Raw genomic sequence first — 23,184 nt, 5'->3', positions numbered from 1 at the left:
TGGAGTGTCAATGATGGTCAGAGAGAAGGGCTCTGTGAACCCGTCCTGGTGGTTGAGTTTGTACACGGTGACCTCAGAGGTCTGACTGTGAGCCTGTGATGTGGACTGATCTGCATTAATCAGTCTGAATCTGAAACAGTCCTTCCACTCCACACCAACTATGTAGTTGATCATTGCATTGATGAGGGTGGACTTTCCTGATCCGGTTCCTCCAAACAGTACGACTGTACGATTCTGCCTGTTGCTTCTTTCTCCAAACTCAAACCTCCTGCAGTCCACTATCTGGTCTTCTTTCAGAGGCAGCTTGTAAACTGAGGGCGAGTCAGAGTCCATCCTTTCACTGGTACGTGAGGGATTCTGGGAGTGTGACTGCTGTGGTGCAGACATGGACAGTGATGCTGTCTTTGCTCCTGCCAGCTGCTCCACAATCACACCTGACCCTGACTGCATATCTGGTCTCTGACTGAAGCCCTGAAATGACCCCCCTTTCACCTCCTGACATCATTTGTTTCCACTGCAGTTCTTCTTCTTTCTTCTCAGGGTCTGTTTCTGCGTACTCCACCACGTAGCTCGATATCTGGACATCCTGTCCGAGCTCAGCTGGCTTCTCCCAGCTCACTGATATGTCACATGAGGTTGGTTCAACATGAGGTTCTCCAGGAGGGCTGCAGGGTAAGGTCTTCATGGAATCACTGAGAACAGCTGTCGGCCCAACACCAGCTGAGGTCACTGCTCTGCATCTGAACTGGTACTCTGTGTTTGGCCTCAGGCCGCTCACTGTGACCTCTTCAGCTTTTGGTTCAGTCTTTTGCTGCCATCCATCCTCTCCACTCACACAGAACTCCACAGAGTAGGAGGTGATGTTCTCTGCTCCACATGTGGGAGGAGAAACCTTCAGCATCACACTGTCGTGGTTTATGTCTGCTGCCACAGTTTCAGGCTTTGAAGGAGGCTCAAAGTTCTCACTGACAGAGAAGCCGTCTTTATAAAGGTAGATGGTTGAACCTTGGCGTTTCTCGTCTGTTAGACCCACACTCAGGAACTTGATGTTCTGGTTTTCTTTGTTGGCCTCTGCAAAGTCTCTGAAGAGCTTTGCTTTGTCCCTCATGTTCTCTGCCATTTCTCTTGACAGGTGCCACTGCTCCTTCTCCACATCATGCCTGTGTGGATGTTGGGGGTCGTCTGGTTTGGTTCCTCCTCTTAAGTAGTCTGATAAAGCTGAGAGGAACGTTTCAGCACGTCCCAGTGAGGTGAAAACAAAACACACAGCCGTCTCTGCACTCAGACTTTCCCTGTACAGGAGGACTTCAGATGGGAGGATTTTGGTGTTTTTCATCATGTTGGTGAAAGACATCAAGGTGTAGATTTCTCTCTCTTTACAGTCCATCCAGGCATTCAGGTTTTTACTGTTGAAAGGTGAAGAACGTCTCTTCTTCAGGACTTCTGCGAGCTCGGCCTCCTCTTCTCCACCTCCTCGGATTGATGGAAGTTTCTTCGCCAGAGTTTTTTGGAATACCAGCTTGAACTCAGAGCACATTTCTTTAAAGTGTCGAAGCTTGTCGGTGATCTGTGGGAACTGCTGTGCTGTGGGGGTCCTCAGAGCATCGTTGCACCTCATGTCCAGCTCTGTAAAGTCCTCCAGGAAACTCTGTGCTTCTTGAACTAGTCCCACACTGATCTCATGGACGAGTTCGGCAGCAGAAGAATCTAAAGCAGTCAGAGGCAGCAGCCAGACCTTCACTGGTACGGCCTTTTCTCCGTCAGCTCCCAGTAGTTTTGGCAGGCTTTGGTAGACCTGAACTGCATCCTGAAAGGTTGTTGGAGTTTTCTCCAGTAAAAAGTCTCCGTAGAATCTGCAGGAGAATTTATCAGCCTTTGCTGTGTCCTCGTCTTTCATTTTCAGGGAGCCTTCACCCTCTACAGAAAGATGAGGGATCTTGTTGACGACCACCTTCAGGTTCCCCTCAACGTCGTGACGATCTTCCTTCTCAGACACCTCGCGGTCAAACACGAAGAAGGCCTGTGCCCCATAAAGAATACCTGTGACCACATGTGTTGCTAAGCCTTTATCAAACACATCCTGATGCTTCATGTTGCCTCTTCCAAGATGGTTCATCGACAGCTCCTGGAACTTTGTGGTCACCTTGTACTTCAGCGTTACCCTGGCCTGGTTTCTGGAGGTCTTACTGTCATTCAGGTATTTGGCTGAACCGTCAACCTGAACGAGCCCACTCAGGAAACTGGCCTTCAGAGAAGCTTCAACATTCAGAGCTGAAGATTTGCCCTCAATTGATTCAGACGCAACTATTTCAAAATCATTAGAGGACTGAGGCCTCTCTCCCAGATGTTTCATCAGGTCTTCACTGTCCCACAGTGTCACACCTGCAGAAGAAGAAGAAGAAAGTTCAGCCTCAAGGACTCCAGTCTGGTAGATCAAACATTACTAATAGAAATAGTTGAGACTTCACTATAAGAGTATTCTTTGGATCAGACCAGTGTTGTGTGTTTTTACTCTGACATGTTTCGACTGCTTCCTGCAGTCTTCTTCAGAAGTCACGTGATGTTACCGGTGACGTGTCTGCCAGCTGATTTTGTGCAGGTTGTGGCGCCGTTCTCCTACTACTCCAGGTAGTAGGGGAACAGCACCACCTGTAGTCTGGCTTCTTCAGCACAGGTGTGGGACAGTGTGAATGTCCCCTCATCCTGGTTCACTTGGCCTGTTTCCTGATTTCAAATGCCTCCTTAATCCAAGGTTTGAATCTGTTGTCCTCATTGCTGATTACCTTTTGCCCCACCCCAGTCCATATGTGTCTTTCCCTTTTGCAGTGATCCGAGATTGCTGATTTCAGGTTTTCTTGTTGTGCTTTCTGTTGTGTCGCCCTCGTGCTCATTCCAGCTGATTCCTTTTCACATTCTGTTTTATGTTCTTTTTTGCGTGTGTTAATTGATCTTCCTGTTTCGCCGCTGTACCGGTATGTTTTATTGCAAGACAGGCAGGGTATTCCGTATATGATGTTGCATTTATTGTCTGGTTTGATCTTGTCTTTGGGGTGCACCAGTAGTTGTCTGAGTTTGCGATGTGGTTTTATGGGTGTATTAATGTTGTGTTTACTTATTAGGGGTGGGCGAATCGATCTAAATATCGATAGTATCGATACCAACGTTAGGATCAGTAATTACTCGATACTAGCGTGATGAGATCGATATTTCTGTGGAAGTTTCTCTTCTATACCTTCAGCAGCTTTACTCGTATTTACTCGCGGTGCAGACAGCGCTCCTCTCTCACTCTGCTCAGTGCGCAGGCACACTCCACCCCTCCCCCTCCTTCTCCACTCTGCCGGAGCAGACGGAGCTCCTGATTGGCTGTAAAGTGCAGCTAGCGTGCTGGAGACAGCAGAGAGGAAGAGGAGCGATGTTTGGAGTTAATTCACAGCGACAGACGAGAAGAAGAAACTGCTACTGTGAGGTGTGCAGGAAAGCGACCTGCCACTGTGGAAACACAACTAATTTACACAAACATAAAGCAGCAGAGCCTAAAGACCTCGAGCTGCAGAGTAAACAGAGGGAGGAGGAAGAGGCAGATCCCCAAACATGAACCAGAGACAGTGGTCACTGACAAAGGCTTTACTGCAAAACACTCATGAATATCCAGGTAGATGATTTAAAGAAGTGAAGGTTTAGATCGAGTAATCTGCAGCATGAATTAATGGTGTCTTTCTGAGTGCAGTGATAAGACATGTAATTTTAGCAGAAAGACTGAACAGTCATCACATCACCAGCTGAAATAAATCTAGTTTTTCTCAAATTCCAAAATATATCTAATAATATAATTATATAAGTTTATATAATGATATGTATTTCAGTATGATTAATATAATTATGCTTTGGTGATAACTGTTGAAGTTCATATTTAGGCTACATGCAGATAGGTGTTAAACTTTTATAAAAGTATCTTAGTCATGCTGTTTCACCTACATCAGCGGTCCCCAACCTTTTTTGCACCACGGACCGGTATCATGTAAAACAATACTTTCACGGACCGGCACAGAAAAAAAAAAAAAAAGAAAAAAAAAGTGCATAAAGAGACAACTTACTCTTATGCTTAATTAGTGGGAGCCTTTGAGCTTTCTCAGCAATGAGGCGGTCCCATCTAGGGATAATGGGAGACATGACACCCGAAGTGTGTTTCTTATGTCCAGTCCACTCCGTAATTTTGTTTTGGCCATCATTAATTGCTTCAGTCGTTCTTGTTCATGTTTTCTTCCATGGCTTGTCTTTTAATGCAGGGTGCTCGGTCTCGCAGTTTTGAAGGCTTCGTTGCCTCATTTGCGAGTCTGTCGCCACATATCACTCAGAGCGGACTTGGTGTGTGAGAATCACCTGTTGCAATAAATCCGTATTTTAAATAGGACTCCTGATATAGTCTTTTAAATGCGGGTTTCTTTTTCTTTGATGGGGTAGGCTCCTCTTCTTCTGTCTCCTCGTTAGGCCTTTTCCCCTTTCCGAAGAAGCTCTCCAAAGACGTTTGTTTTTTATTCATTTTTGCTGCTTGTGGGCTTAATTTTGGGGTTCCGTATCCCGTGACCGAGACAAGCGTCTGGGCAGGTGCTTAAAGACACAGGCGGATGAATCTGATCGATTTATAAATGAAACAGCTTTCAGACTCAGATAATGAATAATATATGTTTTGCTCAGTCTTTCTGTGCGGCCCGGTACCAAATGACCCACGGACCGGTACCGGTCCCCGGCCCGGTGGTTGGGGACCACTGACCTACATGATTCACAAAGAGCCATGGCTGTCACAAGGAGCATTGCTGACATGATTGTGAGGTTAAAAACACTTATACAGTTTTGCACTTTTGTTTGCAGCTTGATTTACTTAACAAATGTTTTTTTGTGCATTATTCTGCTAATCACGATCAACTATTTAAAGGCAAAAAAAGAAGTCAAAAAAAGAATTTTTATGATCATGAAACTTCAAAGTAAAAGTATCTGTATTGGTATCGGCGATACTGGTCCTGCATTTACTTGGTATTGGATCGATACTGAAATCTTCAGTATCGCCCACCCCTATTACTTATTGCTCTTTGCTCTTTGTACACACACTGTACACAGTGGTCTGATCGAAAGAATACTCTTATAGTTTAAAAGGTGAAGACCAAATGAATCTTGTTGAAATAGTTGAAACTTCAGATGTGGGAAAATCTTCATTCACAGTCAGGGCCCCAAGATTCAGGCCTGGTTAAATTGTTTAAGGAACCAGGATGTGCTGCAATGCACAGGTAGATGAGATGCAGGAGGTAAGCCTGAAAGCAGTACACAGAGACCACAGTCTCTATGGCAGCCCCACCAAGCCTCGCACAGGGAGGATTAACATCAGGTGAGCACAGACATGTAAGACTGCAGTTGGGGGTCAGCTCAAGGAAAATAACAAGGTGCTTCAAGAGGCAGCAGCAGGTGAAGGCGATCACAGTCTGCAGGAAATGGCAGACCTGGACCAAGTAGAAGGTCTACAATAGGGGCCTCAAACTTGTGGCCCGCGAGCCGATATTTTGTGGCCCCCGACTTGACATCAAAGTTTAGTGTTAGTGCGGCCCGCACATTTTTACACACACTATTTGCTGAGGCTTGCCCTGTGCTTTTTATTTTTATTATTATTCGCCCGTCAGTATTTCTCTGATATTTAGTTTGGGATTTTTTTGAGTAGTGGCAGCCTCAGTTCTGGTCGGCGTGTCGTTTCTGTCTCTACAGGCTCGCTCATTTTTCCGCTGCTCTCTGTACTGTGCACAGAGGAGTTCTGCCCCAACACACACACACAGGCGGCACGCACACAAATGTGAGCACACTCCCACCAGCAGACAGAGAGCGCGCATTGAAAACTGTGTCAAGCGACGCTCTGTTGGAAAGTTGGAAATAACCCCTGGTCTACAAGAACCTTATTATTCTTGATGTAGGTGATTTAAATGTAAACAAAATGAAGGAGTCGAGAATAAATTGTTCAATATGTTCTAACAGAAAATTCCCAAAAAACTGACAAAGGATAAAAACATAATCTGACATGTCTGCTTCTGGGTTGTAAGTTCGTCTCTTGTATATAGATATTGTTAGCTCTGGCTAACAGGAGTTTTAAATGTCTATGTGCAGGAGGAAGGACCACGCTTGAGATGATTATCGTGGTTTCACTAACTTTACTGAACGTTGGCAGCAAACACAGGTGTGTTACATGCACAGCCGAGCGCTCCAGCTCCAGGGCGCATACACTTAGGTCCGCACTGGAAGAAGCGAGTGTCCATAACAGGCTGTCAATAACACAGAACTAATTCTCTACCAGACAGGAACTAGGTCTCTCCTACACAGTTCCGGGAGCAGTTAATAGTCATGAAATTATATAATGAAACCTTCTATGGGTTATTAAAGGTCAAAACAACAGAACAATATTAAGGGCACAACACTATTCTGCTTATACTGTGAGGTTAATGTAGGTTCATGTTGAGGTTACAAGTGTACCTAAAAGCTAAATGTTTAACTTGAAATTACTCAATCTGAGCTCTCAATGTTAAACATGTTAAATGGATATTCAACACGTCCTTATGACAGTGCCACATTCCTGCCAGATCCAACACGTGGTTAAGTCTGCCACATGGACCACATGGTAAATGGTCTGGACTTATGTAGTGCTTTTATTAAGGTACTCAAGGTACTTTACACTACTTCATATTTACCCCTTTTGCACACACACATTCACACACTGCAACCACTGGGAGCCTTGCCCAAGGACACAATGGCCTGCAGCCATGGTAGGGGACTAACATTACAGTTAGTAGCCAACAAGTCCACCACCTGAGCCACAGCCACGGACGTCCTTGACTTCTCAAATGTGCTGGACAATAAAAAATAAGCCACTGGAAAATGCATCTCAAAAAAGCCTTCCATACTGTTAATCTGAGGCTACCGAGGAGCAGCACAGAATGCCACAGGAGCTCCTTCCTGCCAGTGGCCATCAGACTGTATAACCCCTCCCCTTTTTGTAGGAGAGGAGCTAGATGATCATGTCAGGCATCACTGTCATTCCCTCCACTGGTCTCTATTTGTATTTTTAGCACCTTTCATCTCTTATTTTACAGCTATGCAACATATATTGTGCTCAGTCGTACTGCTTACTGTACTTCTGATTTGGATTTATATTGACACTTATACTTCTTATCTTAATCACTCCATCTTGTTCCAAACTAGAGGAGGGGCCTGAATTGCGTAAACAGTGATTAAACTGCAAGAGTAATATGATATATGGACATTCTTGTATTATATGATTGTAGCGGCGCGCTCAGGTGAGTCTGTTTTGCTGCTCTGGGCGCGTACCCAATTACAGGGCGGGGAGTGGGGATAAAAGGAGGATAGTTTCCTCTCTGGGTCTCTCACTTCCTGGCATGATGGCTCGCCCACTTCCTGGTTGTAGCATCCGGTTTCCCTTCTGAGTGCAGCTCTGATAGTTGCAGCTGGCTTCCTCACTCAGGCATGGCTCACCCTGACAGACACCCCCATCTCCACAGTGGACTCTTTCTGCTTCCTGGGTACCACCATCACTCAGGACCTCAAGTGGGAGCTCACCCTCAGCTCCCTCATCAAAAAGGCCCAGCAGAGGATGTACTTCCTGCGGCAGCTGAGGAAACTCCGAATGGGGCAGAACCTCACGCCACAAGAACAGCTTCTTCCCCTCTTCTGTTGGACTGTTGAACTGTAATTAATGCACTGCTCTGCACAGTCACTTCACAAGGACACTTTAGTATAGTCACTGAACAATGATGGCTATTTGCACTGTTTAAGATAAGATAAGATACTCCATCTTGCACTACTTGCACACTAGTACCACCTCACCGACCCATGTGGTACCTGTTACATTGTTACACTGTTCCACTCGTTCATATAAGGGTCTGTTTACCATTACATCCACCACTCATTTCATGTTCTGTTCATTGTATGTTGTTGTCTGTTAGGTCATGTCAATTTAGCCTTACTTTAGTTTATTTACCTTAATTTTATCTTAGTTCTATCTTATGACATGTTAATTATTATATGTTCTCTGTATGCACCAATCACTAAGGCAAATTCCTAGTAATGTGAACCCCCTTCACTTACATGGCAATAAACACGATTCTGATTCTGTCGCCCTGTTTAGCGAACTGTCTGCGTGTGTGTCGGAGTGCGGGCAAGTATCGGTGTCTGGGAGTACACCAGTGTGAGTGTGTGTATGTGGGGAAATGGGGACTAAAGTACAGGGGGTCGTTTATCTGTATTGTTTGTGGGTTTATTGATCCCGCTGCTTATATTTGCTTGGACGCAGCTATTGGTTTTGTTTGGTTTTTGTTTTCATTAGTTTCCTTATTTTGTTGCTATTTCAGTATTTTTATTGGTTCTAATCAATCATAATTTGTTAGTGGCTGGTGTACTGTTGGTGTCATGAGCCTGGGCTTTGACCCTTGTCTTGTTTTCCCATTGTTTATTTTTGCTATTTAGTTATAGGTTGTCAGTTTGATTCTTCTCTGTGTATTTTCCTCTTCTTCCTTTCTCTCCCTCCGGTCATCTTCTTTCTTCTCTTCTCCTTTTGTCTTCCCTGCTGCTCCTCCTCAGTCCTTCCCTCTCTCCTTCTGTTCGCCCTCCCTGATTACCAGCTCCTCCCTAATTGTTTTCACCTGTGCTGTCTCTTCCTTATTTAAGTCTCGTGCTCTCCTTTGTCTTCGTCAGTTCATTGCGTTTGTCACTCCCCGTGCCGTGTTCGTCGTCTTCCTGGTCTCCTTCCGTCCTTCCGTCCTGCCTTCCTCCCGTCCTCCCATGGACTACTTCTCCCTGGTTTGTTGTTTTTTATTCTCCTTTTCTCTTGAACTTTTATTTCTTTTATTTTTTTTTATTTTAGATACTTTAGTAATCCCAGTAACCCCAGAATCCCTTAAAGAATCCCAGATTCTTTAGTCATACAATGACTAGCAAGGCGCGCCACAGGCTAGGGTGAAGTGCTAACCCCTGTCTGCATTTGGGTCCTATATCTGCACGGCACACAGTTGGCCACTAACAGGAGCTTATGAGTTGATTTTGCTTTATTTAGCTTTCTTATTTTTACATTTTCCTTATTGATAATTTCTTTTTGTGTGTTCTTTTTATGATCCTCCTGACGGTTGGCTCTCTTTCTCCCTTTCCTTTTAGTAGCATTGGTGGCTGACAGTGGTGGCAGTGGTGTCCTGGGCGGTGGTGTCCTCTTGGTGTGCTGTGTGACTCGGGCTTAAGGTTTTGCACATTACTTTGGAGTGAGTGGCACGTACGTGTGGGGTGCAATGTCATGCAAGGCGTGCCACACAAGAGTTAGTTTGCAGTTGCAATTGTAGGGACCAATTTTTGTGTTATTCAGAGTTTGGTTTAAATGGTTTGTGGCCTATGTTTTTTGTTGATTCTGCCAGTAGAGGGCACCTTTGTTTTACCTTTAAAGCCACACCTTTTCCGGTCTTCCTGGGCTTAGTTGGTAGGAAGGCACACAGTTTTTCTACCGTAGCCGTAGCCGTGACTGTAGCCGCAGAAGTTTTAGTTTCATTAACAGTTTAGTTACTTTGACCGTGCCACTTTGTTTCTTGAAGCACCTTTGGAAATAAAGCAACAAAAACTCAATGGACACTGGATTTATTTTCTGCACTAAACGGCACGCGTAGATCAACATTCCAACTGAGCACAGAGAAAAGGACCATTCATTAGTAGAAAAACTACCCTCGTTGATGCTACGTATGGAAACGAGGCCCTTGATCTGCGTGCACCGCTGCATTGACCGTGAGTAAAGGAGACACGCGTTTGGGATACAAAGGAGCCGGGAGCGCGCATGGTGGCGTCGCTTCATGGACTAAATCATCCCAGCGCTGAGGACTTTATAGCGGAGGTTTCGAGACGTGGGGGGAGAACCTATGGTCCGCGTGGTGGAGCATGAGAAATCACGGAGCGTTCAAGCCAGGGGGACAGCCATGGAGGAGGGGAACGGCGGCGCATGCACACGGCCGAAACGGGCTGAGAAGCCTACTCTCCGAGCCTTGGAGGAGGCCTTGCAGAGAAAGATGAACAACAGAAGAGGTAAATTAAGCCAACTTACCTTAAAGAAGAATGAGCTGATGCATCTTATGGAAAATGACTGTAATATGGACCTAGTTAAAACAAAGTTATCAGTGGAATTTACTCCGGGTTTTGAGGACTTCAGAGAGGCCAATAATGCAGTCAAGGAACAATTTATATGCATGGGCTTGGAAGAAAATATGCAGTACGACCAACAGAGCTGGTTTGAGCCCAAAGAGACTGCCATCAGTCGCCGCCCATCAGCTGCAGCCCACGCAGCCTCAAGTCGCCGCCCATCAGCTGCAGCCCACGCAGCCTCAAGTCGCCGCCCATCAGCTGCAGCCCACGCAGCCTCAAGTCGCCGTCCATCAGCTGCAGCCCACGCAGCCTCAAGTCGCCACCCATCAGCTGCAGTGGACAATCCCTGACCGCACAGAGCCACAAGGAACACAAGGTGGTCACCTGCAACTGCCACCTTTTAGTGATCTTTTAATGGACAGTAGTAGCAACTACTCGGCTCAGCAAGAGGTTGGCGGTGCTGAAACTCTTTTCAGTGTACTCCAGCGTCAAAATGACATTACAGAGTTTCTGGTGAAGCAGCAAAGACTTGCTACACTTCCACCACAAAGCATCCCGATATTTAAGGGTAACCCCCTGGACTATAGACTGTTCATAAGAGCCTTTGAGCATGCTGTGGAGAACAAAACTGATAACAATGAAGATCGGCTGTACTTTTTAGAGCAGCACACCAGTGGTCAACCTAAAGAGCTGATACGAAGCTGCCTACATATGGATCCAGAACTGGGGTATCGGATGGCAAAGAAGCTCCTCAAAGAACACTTTGAAAATAATTACAGCGTGGCGATGGCATACATCGACAAGGCTTTGAGCTGGCCTACAATAAAGCCAGATGACGGTGAGGCCCTGAATGCATTTGCCTTGTTCCTGGCAAGCTGCAACAATGCTGTGACAGAGATGGAGTTCAACTCTGGCTAATATGCAAGCCATCATATACAAACTTCCATACAAGCTGAAAGAGAGGTGGCGAAGTGTGGCCTATGACATCCAGGAGAAGCAAGAACGACGACCAAGGTTCAAGGACCTGGTGAACTTCATCAGTACTCAAGCTAAGGTGGCACTGCATCCATTGTTTGGTGAGCTAAAGGAGGGCTCAAAGGGACATCCCAAGTCTTCAGTACACACTATAACAGAGAGAAGAAACAAATCGGTTTTCAGTACCGCTGCATCACCAAATAACGTGCCTATCAATCAGCTTGAAGCTAGGAGCCCTAAAGGACTCTTGGACGAAGTAGAGACTGATTCCAGCTACAAGGATGCCTTTGCCAAGCCCTGTCTGTTTTGCCAAGGTAACCACAGCATGGCCGAATGCAACAAGATGAGACGAGCATTGAACAAGATTAAAATAGGCTTTCTTCGAAGCAATGGACTGTGCTTCAGCTGTTTAAAAGCTGGCCATATGAGCCGGCAATGTGGCAAGAAGTTGAGCTGTGAACTATGCTCAAAGACTCACCCAACTGTTCTTCACTTTAAGACGAGCGACAGGCCAAGGCAAGAGGAGGAGGCACACAGAGGGCAACAAGGTGGCAAGCGACCAGTTACAAGTGGTCTTGTGGACGCTAAAGGCGAGCCATGTGATGGTACTGGGGCCGGAGGTGCAGACATTATTCTTCCCATTGTTCCAGTTAAAGTGAAGGCTATCAAAGGAACTAAGGTTGTTGAAGCATACGCCTTCCTTGATCCAGGCAGTACAGCTACCTTCTGTACTGAAAGACTAATGAATATGCTGAAACTGCAAGGCAGAAAGATAAACATTCTTCTTACAACGATGGGGAACAAAAGAGCTGTTCCAGCTAATGTGGTGACCGGGCTGGAGGTGGGCAGTTTGACCAGCTGCAACTTCATCCAGCTGCCAGAAGTCTTCACCCAAAAGAATATACCAGCTCACCAAAGCAACATTCCCAAGCAGGCTGACGTAGACAGGTGGTCACATCTGAAGGGGTTGATTATTCCACATTTAAATGCTGGCATAGAGCTGCTGATTGGAACAAACGTCCCAAAGTCCATGGAGCCACAAGAGATCATCAAGAGCGTAAATGATGGACCGTACGCAGTGAGAACTCTTCTGGGTTGGACGATTAATGGGCCACTGCGGGAGGGCTACATTATGGACAGCAGGGCTACAGTGGCTGTTACATCCAACAGACTATCTGACGCCAAGCTGGACGACCTGTGGCACCAGCAGTTCAAGTGCGACTTCCCCGAAAGTAAGCAAGAAGAACAGTTTGAGATGTCAAGAGAAGACCTGCAGTTCTTGGAGAGGGTCACACAGTCAACAAAGATGGTGGATGGACATTACTGCATAGGTCTGCCCCTGAAGAACAAGACAGTCTGCATGCCAAACAATCGTGTTCTAGCAGAACAACGAGCTTTAAACATACGAAGAAAGCTACTCAAGAATCCAGTGTTTCTGACTGACTACATCAGATTCATGGCAGACATCATAAGCAAAGGCTATGCAGTAAAGGTACCACCGGAAGATCTCGCTCGGGATGATGGGAAAGTGTGGTACATTCCACATCACGGCGTGTACCACCCCAAGAAGCACAAGATACGGGTGGTATTCGACTGTGGCGCCTCCTACAAAGGTACATCTCTCAATGACCAGTTACTCCAGGGGCCAGATCTCACCAGCAGCTTAATCGGCGTCATTCTCAGATTCCGCCAAGCCGCAGTGGCTCTGATGGCTGACGTGGAAGCCATGTTCCATCAAGTAAAGGTCCCACCTGAAGATGCTGACCTCCTCCGCTTCCTGTGGTGGACCAACGGCGATCTCAACAAAGAGCTGTCCACGTACAGGATGGTTGTCCACATATTTGGTGCCACGTCATCACCAGCTTGCGCCAGCTACGCCCTTAGGCGCTCTGCAGAGGACAACAGAGACCAGTTCGATTCCACTGCAGTCGACACAGTGTTGCAGAACTTTTACGTAGATGACTGCCTGAAGTCAGGGGGAACGGACGCTGAAGCTATAAGGCTGTATCAAGACCTCAAAGCTATCTGTCTGAAGGGAGGCTTCAAGCTGATGAAGTGGATCAGCAATAGTCGTACGGTGTTGGCAGCCATACCAGAGGTGGAAAGGGCAAAGGAAGTGTCAGAGCTGGACCTGGATCGAGATCGTCTTCCTGTTGAGAGAGCACTGGGAGTCCAGTGGTGTGTCCAGTCAGACCAGTTCAAGTTCAAAATCACCATTCAAGACAGACCACCAACCAGACGAAACATTCTCTCTATAGTGAGTTCCATATACGACCCACTGGGAATAGTCTCCCCCGTGGTGCTACAGGCCAAGAAACTCCTTCAAGAGCTCTGCAGGTTAAAGACTCGGTGGGATGACATTATCCACGGCAGCCTGGCACATCAGTGGCGTGAGTGGGTTGGCAGCTTGCACCTGCTAAGCAACTACGAGATGGCAAGGTGCTTCAAGCCGGCAGATTTCGGAGAGGTAACTTCTGCCCAGCTGCATCATTTCTGCGACACAAGCCAAGAAGGATACGGTGTGGTGACCTACTTGCTACAGCATAATAGCAGCAACCAGACCCACTGCTCCTTCGTTATGGGAAAGGCTAGAGTTGCACCGCTCAAGCTCACTACCATCCCTCGCTTAGAGCTCACCGCAGAAACCATGGCAGTCCGCATAGACCACATGCTAAAGAAACAACTACAACTACAACTCAGAGACTCGGTCTTTTGGTCCGATAGCATGGCAGTGCTAAAGTACATCAACAACGAAACCACAAGATTCAGGACCTTTGTGGCCAACAGAGTGACAGAAATCCTCAAATTAACTACAGTATCTCAGTGGCGACACATCGGCACACATCTGAATCCTGCTGATTATGCATCAAGAGGACAGAAGGTAATACAGTTCGTCCATAATCGGAGTTGGACCAATGGACCTCCATTCCTCACAAAGTCCACAGAGACTTGGCCACAAAGCCCAGGCGATCTCAAAATACTTCCAGCTACAGATCCTGAAATGAAAAAGAATGCAACAGTCAACATACTTACCGTGGGCAGGACTGAGCCGATGGAGCAGCTGGTGCAGCACTTCTCCTCCTGGGACCGGCTGAAGAGGGCGGTGGCGTGGATCTCGAAGGTAAAGAGCTTCCTGCTGCAGTCAGTCAAAGACTCCAAGATCCTGCAGACTAAAAGGGCCACCAGGAACCAAACAAAGATCCGGAGCAGACAGTCTCTCACCGTGGCCGATCTTCAGGAAGCAGAGCTGGAGATTGTTCTTCATTGCCAAAGACACTCATTTCCAGACGAGGTCGAAGCTCTACAAAAAGGAGAAAACCTCAAGAAATCAAGTCACATCTACAAACTCAATCCGTTCCTGCAAGATAGTGTTCTTAAATTTGGGGGTAGACTCAGCCGTGCAGACATGCCTGAAGAGGGTAAGCACCCCACTATCCTCTCCAAAGACCTGAAGGTGACTGAGCTTCTCATCGAAGCCATCCATCAGAGAATTGGTCACAGTGGACGCAACCACGTGCTGTCTCACCTGCGCCAGAGATACTGGGTCCCCAACGCTCACTCAGCCATCAGAAAGGTCCTGTCTAGGTGTGTTGTGTGTCGACGGCTTCACAGTGCCATAGGCCAACAGCTGATGGCAGACCTGCCAAAGGATTGCCTCATCCCAGATGAGCCGCCGTTTACAAGAACTGGAGTGGACTACTTTGGTCCTTTCGACATCAAACGTGGGAGATCCACAGTCAAAAGTTATGGCGTCATCTTCACCTGCCTGGCCATACGTGCGGTGCACCTGGAGGTAGCCTCCTCATTGGACACAGAGTCCTTCATAAACGCTCTACGACGATTCATTGCACGAAGGGGACAGGTTTGTGAGATCCGCAGTGACAATGGGACCAATTTTGTGGGGCTGAGCGTGAACTGAAGAAGGCAATAAAGGAGTGGAACACATCAAAAATTGAACGCACCTTGCTGCAGCGAGGAATACAGTGGCGGTTCAATCCACCATCTGCATCCCATCAAGGTGGAGTATGGGAGCGACTCATCAGATCCGTAAGAAAGGTCATCAACGCCACTCTCAGGACTCAGAGTCTAGATGAGGAGGGCCTTCAAACCTTTCTGTGTGAGGCCGAGGCGACGCTCAACGGTCGTCCTGTCACCACCCCTTCCAATGATCCTAATGATGTCGAGGCCTTGACTCCAAACCACCTTCTCCTGCTTAAGTCCAGTATTACCACCAGGCCTGTTTCAAGAAGAGGACCTGTATGCACGTCGCAGGTGGAGGCAGGTCCAGTATATGGCGGATCTCTTCTGGAAGAGGTGGCTCAAAGAGTATCTACCGGAACTCCAGATGCGGCAGAAGTGGTCCAAAGTCAGGAGGAACTTTGCTCCAGGGGACATTATCCTGCTGGTGGATGAGTCAGCTCCCCGAAACTCCTGGGCCATGGGCAGGATAATCCAGGTTATCCCAGATGAACATGGACTAATAAGAAGCGTCAAAATAAAGACTCAAACCACTGAACTCATTAGACCTATCACAAAGGTCTGCTTACTGATTGAGCAGCCATAAAAGGACTTATTTGAGTAATTGTTCATTTTGTGTGTTTTGTAAAATTAAACAATTAGGGGCCGGAAATGTAGGGACCAATTTTTGTGTTATTCAGAGTTTGGTTTAAATGGTTTGTGGCCTATGTTTTTTGTTGATTCTGCCAGTAGAGGGCACCTTTGTTTTACCTTTAAAGCCACACCTTTTCCGGTCTTCCTGGGCTTAGTTGGTAGGAAGGCACACAGTTTTTCTACCGTAGCCGTAGCCGTGACCGTAGCCGCAGAAGTTTTAGTTTCATTAACAGTTTAGTTACTTTGACCGTGCCACTTTGTTTCTTGAAGCACCTTTGGAAATAAAGCAACAAAAACTCAATGGACACTGGATTTATTTTCTGCACTAAACGGCACGCGTAGATCAACATTCCAACTGAGCACAGAGAAAAGGACCATTCAGCAATACATACATTTAATTCACATAATGACATGATCCCATATTCGGGCTGTCTTCCGATGATATCAATCTGTCTTCGTCCTTCCCCAGATCAGGCTGAGATGTCACAGATCAGTTCTATAATCCGGCCCATCTTCAGCTAATTCAGCTGGGTGGCCACAGTTTCTGTTGACCGTAACGTAGCGTAGCATACATCACGCACCGTATACCTTTGCACGTTTCATCCCCGGTCTCATTCTTTTGGTTTTCAAGTTTTCATTTCCGCAATGCAGTGCTTCATTTCATGTTCATCTATACAATACATCAAGATGAAGACGGACTCAGCATCTTTTTTACCACACATCACAGTGCGTCATACAAATAGGTAGGGCCCATCCTCCTCTTCTGGCGACTTTGGAGTATGGAGGAAGTCGCTATACGGATTTTCATTAAAAAAAAATAAAAACATCCTGGTGAAGCAAATTCGATTGTGGTTGGTATAAAGATACCATTCCGACAACCTACTGGTTGGTGTTCGATCCATCACACCTTGCACATGAGGTATTTGCATTGTACTAAAATTCATTCTTTTTCAATTGCCATATACAGTGTATAGATAGATATTAACCCCTGTGGGGAAATTAAGTTATTAACAAGTTTGATAGAGCAGCATCTAATAAGCGTTTTAAGACTAAAATGGAGTCTGTAGCTTGAAATTTGTAGGGGGAGATACATTTGGCAGATGACCCTCGTTGAAGGGCTCTCCCATAGACTCGTATGTTAAAAATGACACAGAAAATGCTTAATAAGTGATGTGAAGATGGCAGCGCAAACACGTGCGGCGGCTTCTCTCTCTCCCGATTCTTTGTTGTTTTCGTGTTCTATGTTACACGTGCCGCAGACTTATAGTAAGTCATCGCCGTGTTTGTATGTCAGGAAGCGCACATACAGCCGTGAGCTACTTCAACATCAGCAGAACTGTAAATGTTGAGTTAGACCCTGCACTCGCTGAAGAGCTACGGGACTGTGGACTACTCTGCCTGCCGGCACCTCTACCGGCCCCTGAAACACCATCTCGCCCGTAGTGGAAGCGCCACAGACGGTGTGAAAGGAAGCAGAAGAGGGGCAAGCGCGGAGGGACACGGACCAGGCTAGCGGCTAACCCACATAAGCCGGCCATCCCTAGCATCGTACTGGCCAACGTACGCTCTTTGGACAATAAAATGGACTATATCCGGCTACTTCGCGCCACACAGAGGACTATAAGGGAGTGTTGTGTGTTTGTGTTTACGGAAACATGGCTGAATGACAGCATCCCGGACTCCGCCATTCAGCTCGACCGCCTAACGTGTTTCAGAGTGGACAGAGCCTTGGTTGAAGGAGGTAAGACCCGCGGCGGCGGGCTCTGTGTTTACATCAATGACTCTTGGTGTCGGGACGCTGCTGTGGTCTCCAAACACTGCTCGCCACTTGCAGAGCTTATGATTATAAAGTGCCGGCCGTTTTACCTGCCACGGGAGTTTACAGCTATACTGCTTGTAGCTGCGTACATCCCGCCGAGCTCCAGCAACAACAACAGGAGCGACGCACTGAATGAGCTCTACCTGCAGGTCAGTTAGCAGCAGACAGCCCACCCGGATGCTTTTCTCATCCTGGCGGGTGATTTCAACCATGCAGACCCCAAGACTGTTTCCAAAACTTTATAAACACATAGACTTTCCAACTCGTGGCAACAACACACTGGACAATGTTTACACCACCCAGAGAGGCCTCCCCCTCCCCCACCTCGGAGCTTCTGATCACATCACTGTTATGCTAATGCCAGCATACAGACCACTGGTAAAAGTTGCCAAACCGGTCCGAAAAGAAGTTAGAGTGTGGCTGGAGGGAGCCACAGGAGCTTTACAGGACTGTTTCAGCACAACAGACTTGGATGTGTTTAAGCAGGCTGCAACCCACTACAACTGCACTGACCTCCAGGAGTACTCAGAGACTGTCACTGCTTACATCACCAAATGCATTGATGATGTAACTGAAACCAGGACTGTCAGCATTCGAGCCAGTCAGAAACCATGGCTGACAGGGGAGGTTTACAGGCTGCTGAGGGCCAGGAACGCTGCCTTCAGAAGAGGCGACGACACCAGCCTAAGGTTAGCCAGAGCCGACCTGTCCCGTGGCATCAGGAAGGCGAAGAGACAGTACGCCCACCACTTCAGCGACAGCAGGGACACCCGGAGCCTGTGGCGGGGGATACAGACCATCACAGACTACAAGCCCCCACCACAGACTTGTGACAGCAACAGCTCTCTGCTGAGCCAGCTGAATGACTTCTTCGGACGCTTTGAAGCACTCAACAGCACTCCTGCACAAAAGATCACATCCTCTCCCACTGACCAGGTATTTTCCCTGTCCCCAGCCAGCGTGAAGACATCTCTCAGCCAGATCAACGCACGCAAAGCTCCTGGTCCTGACAACATACCTGGCCGTGTGCTCAGAGACTGTGCTGAGGAGCTCGCTGAGGTGTTTACAGACATCAACATCTCACTGAGCCAGGCTGTTGTCCCCACCTGCTTCAAAGCCACCACAATCATCCCTGTGCCGAAGAAGTCCACCCCCGCCTGCTTCAATGACTACCGTCCAGTAGCACTCACACCCATCATCATGAAGTGCTTTGAACGGTTAGTCATGAAACACATCAAGACGGCCCTCCCTCCCTCTCTGGACCCCTTCCAGTTTGCATATCGGCCCAACCGGTCAACCAGTGATGCTGTTTCCACAGCACTCCACACAGCTCTCACCCACCTGGAAAATAAAGACTCATATGTTCGAATGCTGTTCATAGACTTCAGCTCAGCATTCAACACCATCATCCCACAGCAGCTCATCAATAAACTGGACCAGCTGGGGCTGAACTCCTTGCTGTGCAACTGGCTGCTGGACTTCCTCACCGGGAGATCTCAGACAGTGCGGGTCGGCAGAAACACATCCAGCACCATCATAATGAACACCGGGGCTCCCCAAGGATGTGTGCTGAGCCCCCTCCTCTTCACTCTGCTGACCCATGACTGCACGCCAACACACAACACCAACATCTTTGTGAAGTTTGCGGACGACACAACTGTGGTGGGTCTCATCTCCGGTGGAGATGAAACAAACTACAGGAATGAGGTGCACCTTCTGGCCGAGTGGTGCAGAGACCACAACCTCTCCCTGAATGTGGAGAAGACAAAGGAGATGGTTGTGGACTACAGGAGAGCACACCCCTCTGACCATCGACGGTGCTGCTGTGGAGCAGGTGAGCAGCACCAAGTTCCTGGGTGTGCACATCACTGAGGACCTCTCCTGGACTAACAACACTGCATCACTGACCAAGAAGGCACAGCAGCGCCTCTACTTCCTCCGCAAGCTCAAAAGAGCCAGAGCCCCTCCCTCCATCCTGTGCACCTTCTACAGAGGGGCTGTTGAGAGCATCCTGTCCAGCTGCATCACTGTGTGGTACGGAGCCTGCACCGCCACCTGCAGGAAGACGCTTCATCGCATAGTGAGAGCAGCTGAGAGGATCACCGGCGTCCCTCTTCCCTCCCTCCAAGACCTCTACGACAGCCGTCTCACCCGAAAGGCTCTCCGCATCACAGGAGACCCCACCCACCCTTCACACCGCTTCTTCAGTCTGCTGCCATCAGGAAAGAGACTGCGCAGCCTCCGGGCCAGGACCAGCAGACTGAGGGACAGCTTCATCCACCAGGCTGTCAGGAAGCTGAACTCTCTCCCTGCTGCGCCCCACTTTCTCCCCCTTCCCTGACACCACCCCCCACCCCACCCCACCCCACCCCCTACCATAAGCCCCACCCCACCCCCTACCATAAGCCCCACCCCACCCCCTACCCCTACCCCTACCACCACCCCACCACCCAAGATAGGAACTCTTTGTACCAGCCACATTACCAAAGGAACTCTGTGCACCAGCCACTTTACCCTGTGCATTCTCTTGCACCTTAGTCATGTCATCAGAATCAGAATCAGAATCAGAATCGAGTTTATTACCATGTAAGTGAAAAACACATTACTAGGAATTTGCCTTAGTGTCTAGTGCAACAGTGCACTAAAAGCACCAGAGCGACCGTTCAAGGCGCCCTATTGGCTCTCGAAAATAAATTTGCAGATTGCGGTACATACAGACAATACAATCACATAATGACATTGACCTTTGATTACAGTACACGTGGTAACGTGATGGGATTTTTTCTTAGACATAGAGGATGGGGGGAGAAAACAACAGATACGGAGGCAGATGAGAAGGAAGGGAGGGGTAGGGAGGGGGATGTATGTGCGTCAGTTCCATGAGAAGTGTGTGCGATAGTATGACTGAGACCGCCAAGATGTTTACAGGCAGATCACCAGTTGTCCTTGACGGGAGATAGGAGTTGCACAGGAGACAGATAGGAGCACAGCTGCTGGGCTATACTTCAGGGCCGGGAGAGGGAGGGAGGGGAGACGGACAGACAGAAAATCAACCAAAATCATAACAACAATTTTCGATCTGTAATTAATTTGCCCAGATCAGTGATCAATAGGTCAGTCCGGCCTCAGTGCTCATTCGTCCCTCGCAGGTGCATGGAGAACCTTCGACATCTCTTCCAGCTTAACAGATATTCCTTCCATTGAGATCCTCAACTGGTCGGACTGTCTTCCGATGTTGTCCACCTGCTTCCAGCCCTCTCCGGAGCGGGCTGAGATGTTGCAGATCAGCCCATCCATCCGGTCCATCTTCTGATGTAATTCCGAGTTCCGAGGTCCCATGAGCCCAGGGTCTTGTTTTGTGTCCACGCTTAGCGGTAGTGCCAATTTGCCAGCAGCAGCTTTTCCAACTTTTCGGTACAGCAGGACAGCTCCCACGCAATTCAGAAGTATGCCTACTATCAATGTCCAATAGATGAATAGATCCTCCACATCTTCCAGGGTCAGTGGCTGGAGACATACCAGACGCCAGGTTTCCCAGGAATCACGGACATATCTACCAGCGAATGTCCCTTCAGGGCAGAGGGGTTCTCCCGGTGATGTCTTCCTTTGTGAGAAAACGCTGTCCAATGCACTGAGCGACCAATTTATTAGCTCCATGTCAAAAAATTATCCCAAGGATAGCAAAGCAGAAACACGTCTGCCCTCTTTGAAGGACAGATAAGAAGTCTCATATAAGCTGCTATAACTTAAACTATTCCTGGACTGTTTACATTATGCCAACTGCACTGTCTTGCACCATTACATCTTTTGCACTCTCATACCAGTCTCAATAAGCTGTTATAAGTTAAACCATTCCTGTTTATATTATGCCAACTGCACTGTCTTGCACTATACATCTTTTGCACTCTTACTGCATTGTGCCTTCATTTTGTGCCTTGTATTTTGTGTGTGCCTCATTGTAGGTACATTTTTTTACACTTTATATTTATCTTTAGTTTTTAGTTACATGTTATATGTTGCGGAGTGAAGAGTAACGCAATTTCGATTCTCTGTATGTCCAGCACATATAGCAGATTTGACAATAAAGCTGACTTTGACTTTGACTTGACTTTAATGCTTAAAAACTATAATTTTTTGAAAAAAACGTGAAGTTGACCTGGAATGTCCTCTGTGAGATGGACATGTTGATAGTTGAATGGCTGCGCCAAAAAGCCTGAGCCAGATGTAAGCCAATCTCTATATATCCCGGATATATCCGGATACAGCCCAAATCCCGCTCTAGCCGGATTGATTTCCCCAGTGTGAACATCTATGTGAATGTGTGCGTTTTGATGAATTGTAACTGTGTAATGATGGTTTAGAGTTCATAATTCATAATTCATTGGGCAGCAGTGGTTCAGTGGTATAGCAGGGTTGTCCAATAACCAGAAGGTTGGTGGTTCGATCCCAACTCCTCCCTAGTCACTGTTGTGTGTCCTTGGGCAAGGCACTTTACCTGCATAGCCTCCAGTGTACTCACTAGCGTATGGCGCTCTTTGCTGGGCTGCTTTAAGCAATTTCCCCATTGTGGGACTAATAAAGGTTTCTTAATTTAAATTAAATTAAATTAAATTAAATTAAATTAAATTAAATTAAATTAAATTAAATTAAATTAAATTAAAAACACATGTGACATCCAGCTGTAATTACAATACATTTATAACCATTTTCACAAGGAAAGCCACTCCTGTCATGATGCTGACATGTTAGCTTGTCTGGAAGCAGCAGGTTGTGCTGATCAGGGATCTCCATGTGTGTCTTCTTACCTGGTACGAGTGAGTCTCTGCGGCAGTCGTACAGCATCCCGAGGCGGAAAGGCTGGCCGAGCGCCGGCATCACCACGGCCCCCCCACCGTCCATCCCTCAGTGTGATTATTCAAACAACACAACACACACTGATGTCCTGAAATGAAGGTGTTCAGTTAGGCAGCCGTCATGTAACATCATGACATGTGTCTGTTCTGTTATGAGGACAGTAGATGATAAACAGGATGCTTGTACACTTGGACACAGGCGTGTATGGATTAGAAAAAGTTTCTTTACTTTCAAAAAACAGATAAAACCAGCGCACAGCAGTGACTCAGACACACACTGCAGTATCCTCCTCTCCCCTTATATTGGCATGGCCACTCCCTTATTGATCCACCTCAGGACCCCAGGTCCAAAAGTGCCTGCATAACTACAACCCTGTTTACTCACATCTATCTGACCATAACAATAAATGTAGAGATATCCCACATCATCATTGATCACAACAATATTATTAACAAAAAAAAAATGCGGAAAAAACAAGGAACAGGGAATGGCTTAGTAATCACTGTGAGTCCCACATATCACACACTGCAGGAAAGAAAGAGGAAGAGGAGATGTGTCCAAATTGAAACAGAGATCAGTCATATCTAAACACAGACGTGATGAAACAGAAGATATTTTGACATTTACTGTCACAGCAGGCTGTTTCTGTGAAAAAGTTTGAGTACTTACAGTAGAATGCTATGAGATTCTGAGGCTGATCTCTGGACTCTGGTGTCTGACTGAAAACGAAACCAACATGTTATTTCATATTTTGTTTATGTGAC

The 23,184-nt window shown here is 47.2% G+C and overlaps 1 protein-coding gene across 1 annotated transcript; it reads right to left on the bottom strand.

Moving 5' to 3' along the window:
• Positions 1-337: 337 nt before the first annotated feature.
• LOC114449778 (neoverrucotoxin subunit alpha-like) lies at positions 338-23,184 on the bottom strand. Its single transcript, XM_028427612.1, has 3 exons — positions 23,090-23,184; positions 22,372-22,508; positions 338-2,382 (listed from the first exon to the last, which is right to left on the bottom strand). Exons 2-3 carry the CDS (start codon positions 22,463-22,465, stop codon positions 338-340), a joined length of 2,139 nt encoding a protein of 712 aa, XP_028283413.1. The 5' UTR covers positions 22,466-22,508; positions 23,090-23,184.

Source organism: Parambassis ranga, chromosome 17 (genome assembly GCF_900634625.1).
Source record: "Parambassis ranga chromosome 17, fParRan2.1, whole genome shotgun sequence".
Classification (NCBI taxonomy): Eukaryota; Metazoa; Chordata; class Actinopteri; family Ambassidae; genus Parambassis; species Parambassis ranga.
The sequence above is the reverse complement of the archived record's forward strand: the minus strand, read 5'-3'. Positions and strand labels throughout refer to the sequence as shown.

Excerpts from the sequence above, each read along its gene's own strand:
- LOC114449778 (XM_028427612.1), bottom strand. The coding sequence starts at position 22,465 with ATGGACGGTGGGGGGGCCGTGGTGATGCCGGCGCTCGGCCAGCCTTTC. Across the intron at positions 2,383-22,371 it reads CAGAGACTCACTCGTACCAG|GTGTGACACTGTGGGACAGT; the intron begins GTAAGAAGACAC and ends CTTCTTCTGCAG.